The sequence below is a fragment of the Arachis stenosperma genome, chromosome 6 (genome assembly GCF_014773155.1).
Source record: "Arachis stenosperma cultivar V10309 chromosome 6, arast.V10309.gnm1.PFL2, whole genome shotgun sequence".
NCBI classification, from domain to species: domain Eukaryota; kingdom Viridiplantae; phylum Streptophyta; class Magnoliopsida; order Fabales; family Fabaceae; genus Arachis; species Arachis stenosperma.
In genome coordinates this window covers 8447358-8454060 of record NC_080382.1, presented here as the reverse complement: position 1 = coordinate 8454060, position 6703 = coordinate 8447358, and the positions used below count along the sequence as shown (strand labels likewise).

Below are 6703 nucleotides of genomic sequence, written 5' to 3'. Positions count from 1 at the left end.
CATACATAATTAAAATTATTTTTTCTTAAATTATATAATAAAATTAATTTAGCATTAATTAAATTTTTTTCTATTTTAAAGTAAATCAATCCTATCGTTATTATTATTATTATATAAACTAATATTAGAGATATAAACTAAAATTTTGATTGCTTACAAAAAAATATATATACACATATTTTTTTATAATAACTAAGACATTTGTTTATTACATACTATGTCTTTTATTTAATTAAAGTATTTTGTTAATTTTTGTATTATAAACCTTTGTTTACTTTTTGGATAGATAACAAAAAATATATGAGATTAATTTAAAATTAATATATTCTTAAATATTTTTTTCATTCAACATATATAAGACATAAATAAAAAATAATTATTTTTTATACATGGCACTGATATATACACATACACTAGTTATATTTAAAAGATGTAAGAATTTAAATGTGTTTCGAGAGTTAAAGAATAAATTGTTTTTTATATTATTGTATAATAAATTAAATTATATATATATTTAAATATAATATAAATGTTATTTTATTTTTATTTAATATAAAATATTATACTTGGTATCATTTTTATTATTATAAGATTATAAAATTTAAAAGATATTTATATAACATTTGTGTATATTTGATGTATATTTTTAAAATTTATTTTTAGACAAATTATAACTATATATTAAATATTAAATTACAAGATTTTTTTCTTTTTTCTTTACTTAAGTCTAATGCTTACTTTTATTTCGGTGTAATATAAGTAACAAATATTCTCTTGAGTTATAAGTGTATGTAGATCTAAAACTTATTTTCGGACCTGTTCACTTAAGCAAACTAATCAGACACATAATTAAACTTTTAATCTAATAATAATTTTTAACCATCATCAATTAATTTCTTATTAATTCTGTAAACTCAACAATTTTTATACAAAATTATAATTATATATTAAATATTAAATTAATTAAATATATAATTATTTTATGAGCTAAAAGTAAAAAATAAATTCGCTAAAATATAAAAGGAGGATAAGACTAGGACAATAGAAAGGGTCACGTGATTTATTAAAAAAAAAAAAAGTGGCGGTGGCTTCTCTGGCTCGAAGTGAAGGAGTGTCGTAGGAAGGTCTAAGGTGCGGTGCCAACATCAATTGCCCTGAGCAACAATCCGAGGTTGAGGAGGTTTCAGTTTCACTGTGAGGAGGCGCTGTTGGTTTTTTAACTTGTCTCTCAAAATAAAATAAAAACCAATAAAATAATAATAATAATAATAATAATAAAGAATAAACGACCCCCTTCCGAATTACTCACACAATTGGAGAAAGAGAGTGAGGAGGGGACATAACATTCATAAGCATAGCATTCCCCCATTTTTCCGAATAATCCCTAGCTTGGTATTTTACGGTACCATAAAGTCTACAATTTTGATATTCACCTCTGTCAGGTACATACTTCTCTATGATATTTTTTTCTTTATTTTTTTTATTACCGTTATCATTCCCAATTTTGAAAGCAAATCTTGATCTCCATTCAAAACCCTAGCTCAGTTCTTGAATGTCTGTTGGATCCTTTCTTTTTCTCATTCGATTGGGTACTGCTGGATTACTTGCTATCTGCAGGGGGGGATACCAGAGAAGAAGCTTCAATTGTGAAGAGATTTGATTGATTCATGGTTGGTGATTGGCTATTCACCTGAATTCGTTCAGGGAAGGAAAGAATTCCCCCTTCTATGATGCCGATTAAACCAGGTCAAGTAGAATTTTCTTTGGGAATCATTATCATCTCTTTTGGGGGTTTAAGGTCTTAGGAAGGTTTTACGTTTTCCTCATGCAAATTCTGTGGGCTGAAAGAAGAATCTTGTTGAGGCTGGTCTCTGTTCTTTCTTGGTATAGTCTTTGATTTGTATCACTCGTACATTTGTATCTGTAATACTGTAAAGTTTACTTCTTGATACTGGGTTTGTAAGTATTGTTGCGTTTTGTGTCTGATTTGAATTTCAATGGCTAACCCAACACAACCTAATGTTGGGTATACCACTTCAAACCCGGATAGACAGAGTCCTACCCCTGACAAGAGTCCCATACCACCCCCTCCACCTTTTGCATCACCACCTAGATTTCCTCCCCCCATATTGCAATTGCAGCAAGATCAAGCTTCTTCCCCTTCGGTTAAACCCCCAAATTCGTTGTCCCCAGCCAATGGAGTTAAATCTGGCAGCCTTGTTCCTCACATGAGCACCCCGCCGGGGCCTCCTGTTTTTACATCGCCTGTCCGGCCGGCAGCTGTTCCTTTTCGCACATCACCTGCCTCGCCTCAGCCACTTGCTTTCTCTTCAGGATCATCTTTGCCGACTTCATCACCACCGCGATTTTCAAATGGATCGGTTGAGTTGCAACACCAAGTTTCTGATAGCATAGAGGACCATCTTCCCGCCGGGGAGTCATCCTTTGTTCTTTTCTCAGCTCATAAGGTACATTATCATTTATTTGGTTTTACAGCCTAGCCTTGCATTTTTAAATTTAATATTATTATTTGGTAATCAGATTATGTTATAACCTCCTTTCCATTTGATAAGTAGGTATTGAAACAGAAGAAACAAGCTAATGTGCCCAGTCTGGGTTTTGGGGCATTGGTTTCTCCTGGGAGGGAGGTCTCAACAGGCCCTCAAGTTATTCAGCGTGATCCCCATCGATGTCAAAGCTGTGGAGCTTATGCAAATATATATTGCAACATATTGCTTGGATCAGGTCAGTGGCAGTGTGTTATATGTAGAAAATTGAATGGAAGTGATGGCGAGTACATTGGGCATAGTAAGGAAGATCTTCACAGATTTCCAGAACTATCTTCCCCGATGGTTGACTATGTTCAAACTGGGAACAAGGGACCTGGTTTTGTTCCAGTTTCAGATTCCAGAATGTCTGCCCCGGTTGTTCTTGTTATAGATGAATGCTTAGATGAACCCCACTTACAGCATCTACAAAGCTCCCTGCATGCTTTTGTTGATTCTCTCCCTCCAACAACAAGATTAGGAATTGTACTATATGGCCGTACTGTGTCAATATATGATTTTTCAGAAGAGTCAATTGCATCTGCTGACGTGCTTCCCGGGGACCAGTCACCAACCCAAGAATCTTTGAAAGGATTGATTTATGGTACTGGCATATACTTGTCAGCAATGCATGCCTCACTACCTGTAGCACATTCCATATTTTCATCATTGAGGCCCTACAAGTTAAACATACCAGAAGCTTCTAGAGATCGGTGCCTTGGAACTGCTGTTGAGGTTGCTCTTGCTATAATTCAGGGCCCATCTGCTGATCTGTCACGAGGGGTAGTTAAAAGATCAGGGGGCAATAGTAGAATTGTTGTCTGTGCCGGTGGACCAAATACTTACGGACCTGGATCAGTTCCTCATTCTTTTAATCACCCTAATTATCCATATATGGAAAAGACAGCAATAAAATGGATGGAGAATCTTGGTCGAGAGGCTCATCGACACAATACTGTTATTGATATTTTATGTGCTGGAACGTGTCCCGTAAGAGTTCCCATCTTACAACCTCTTGCTAAAGCATCAGGTGGTGTTTTGGTGCTCCATGATGATTTTGGAGAAGCCTTGGGTGTTAATTTGCAAAGGGCGTCTGCCAGGTCAGCAGGTTCTCATGGTTTGTTAGAATTGCGCACATCAGATGATATTCTCATAACTCAAGTTGTTGGCCCTGGGGAGGAATCACATGTAGACACCCATGAAACCTTTAAAAATGATACAGCCATTTATATTCAGATGCTAAGTGTTGAAGAAACACAGAGCTTCTCTCTCTCAATGGAAACTAGAGGAGATATCAAAAGTGATTATGTATTTTTCCAGTTTGCTATTCAGTATTCAAATGTGTTTCAAGCTGATATATCCAGGGTTATCACTGTTAGACTGCCCACTGTAGATAGTATTTCGGGATATCTTGAGAGTGTTCAAGATGAAGTTGCTGCAGTCCTAATTGCAAAAAGAAGTTTGTTACGAGCTAAAAGCCATTCAGACGCAATTGATATGCGGGCAACAATAGATGAAAGAATCAAGGATATTGCTCTAAAGTTTGGTCCTCAAGTACCCAAATCTAAACTTCACTGCTTCCCAAAGGAGCTTTCCCTTTTACCAGAGATCCTTTTCCATCTCAGGAGAGGACCACTATTAGGAAGCATTATTGGTCATGAAGATGAAAGGTCTGTGCTGAGGAACTTGTTTCTGAATGCATCCTTTGATCTGTCACTCCGAATGGTTGCTCCTCGTTGTCTAATGCACAGGGAGGGAGGAACGTTCGAGGAGTTACCAGCTTATGATCTTGCAATGCAGTCTGATGCTGCTGTTGTACTTGACCATGGCACTGATGTCTTCATTTGGTTGGTACGTCTCTTATTATTCATTTTAGCATGGAGTTTTCTTAGTGAGAGATTTGCATTTTTTTAGGGCATTGTTATGGTGCTAATCGAAACCAATTATTATTACTAACGCACTGTTGTGCCAATGATCAGAAATTATGTTTTAAATTAGCCTCGTGCCATGTATATAATATGATCAGTAATACACGAAGCGGGTAATATGTACCATAGTGGACTTGAAAGATCAGTACATTTTAGAATTTAGAAACAATATTTGTGTCTGGTCATGGTTGTTCATGTTGTTGCAATAGCACCAGGGTATATACATGTATACTTTCTTCCTTTTAACCTGTTTTCATCTTCCATTCTTCTTTCCTATGTCCTTTTTATGAGTGGGAATGCTATCCAGCTCCTGCCTTTTCTGCTGCCAGGCCACGGCTGCCATTATTAGATGCTGCTGTAGCTAGTGGCATGCTTTTCCCTGTTTCGAAAACTTTCCGTTTTCTTGTTCTTTTTTGTTCCTTCTTGGGTTGTTTTTATTTATTCATTTATTTAATGCTGATTAGTGTATTGTAGGGTGCTGAACTTGCAGCTGATGAAGGAAGAAGTGCTGCTGCTTTAGCAGCTTGCCGGACATTGGCTGAAGAGCTGACAGAATTCCGTTTCCCAGCGCCTCGTATACTTGCATTTAAGGTTAATATTCTCTGCTAATCCCGACCACGAAGTGTATTTTTCTTTGCATATCTCCATTTTCCATCTTCTGCTTAGAAGGTTAGTTATAACAGACAACTTATATCTGAAACAGGAGGGTAGCTCGCAGGCTCGATATTTCGTCTCTCGCCTCATACCAGCACACAAAGATCCTCCTTATGAGCAGGTTGGCATCACTATCACTAAGGTTTTTGCTTATTATTAGATTATGGTGGCATACATTGCATGTTGAATGATGCATGTTTTCGCAGGAGGCAAGATTCCCGCAACTTAAGTCATTGACATCAGAACAGCGAACAAAGCTGAAAAGCAGTTTTGTTCACTTTGATGATCCTAGTTTCTGCGAATGGATGCGAAGCTTGAAAGTTGTGCCACCTGAGCCAAGCTGATGTAGGGCCATTTTTGTGGTTTGATTTTGCTGCATCTTCCAATCAGCACGGTACTCGTTGCTGATTCTTTATTTAGTTGTTTGAGGCGAAGTTTGTTTAGATGATGATGTTTCTCATGTCCCAAAATCTTTCGCTTCAGTGCCATGTTCAACTTCATTTTGTTCATGTCCGAGAAACATCTATGCAATTGCAAGTTGCAATTGGAGAGAAAAATAGTGGGGCTTTTTCGTTTTGGTTGGAGAGAATGATTGTGGTGCACAGAATTTTTCACAATTTACATGAACAATAAAGGATTTCACTTAATTTATATCGATAACAATTATTGACTGCCTGTGCTATCCTTAATCTCTTGGTCTATGGTTTTTGACCACAAACTTTTTAAGCTGGATTGATTTAATTTAAAAAAGAATTGTAATACGGCAGTTAACAAAAAGAGAAATGTTTGAAAAATACAAAAGGAAAAAGAAGAAATGTACCAAGTATTTAACTTGACATTTTTAGATTATGGTGTGCATGTACGAAGCTACTAAAGTTTAATGGACTCTAACGGAGTTGAAAGATCATATTTTACCTTTTAACATTTTTTTAATGCTCACTAACATGATTACTACTACATTAAAACTACACATTTTCAAAGTGAAGGAAACTTAACTGAAGTATTTAAATTTTTATACATTTTAAATCCTTTAAATTATAAAAATACTTTATCAAACCTTCATGGGTATAGATTATTTAAAACTCTTAACATTTATATTCTTGAATATATATGTTGTGATAAAGTGACATTTTTTCCCCACACAACCCCCTCAATGGCCTCATTAACCTCATTAAGCATTGGTAGTTAGTGGTGGAAAGAGATCACTTCTATTACTACCATTTATTTATGTCTCACCAATAAAAATTAGATGTGTTTATTTATTTATTTTAGAGTATATACCCATTTTGGTCCTCAAAGAATTTCAGACTGGACACTTTAGTCCCCAACTAAAATTAATTATTCGATTGGTCCCTAATAATTAATTCCGTCAGTCACTTAGGTCTTTTATTCCGTTAACTCTAACGGAGGACAAAATAGTCCCTGACAACTCTAACAACTCTAACAGGAGACAAAATGGTCCCTGACAATTCTAACAAGGGACAAAATAATCCCTGACCCCTTTATTCGAAAACGATACTATTCTTCCCCAATTTTTATCATATCTTGCATAACCCTAACATTTATACTCTCCTT

General features: G+C 35.6%; 1 protein-coding gene across 1 annotated transcript; it reads left to right on the top strand.

The window, feature by feature from the left end:
* Window positions 1–1214: 1214 nt before the first annotated feature.
* LOC130935151 (protein transport protein SEC23 A) lies at window positions 1215–5800 on the top strand. Its single transcript, XM_057864732.1, has 6 exons — window positions 1215–1442; window positions 1618–2468; window positions 2577–4397; window positions 4949–5065; window positions 5178–5249; window positions 5335–5800. Exons 2-6 carry the CDS (start codon window positions 1998–2000, stop codon window positions 5470–5472), a joined length of 2619 nt encoding a protein of 872 aa, XP_057720715.1. The 5' UTR covers window positions 1215–1442; window positions 1618–1997; the 3' UTR covers window positions 5473–5800.
* Window positions 5801–6703: the final 903 nt, after the last annotated feature.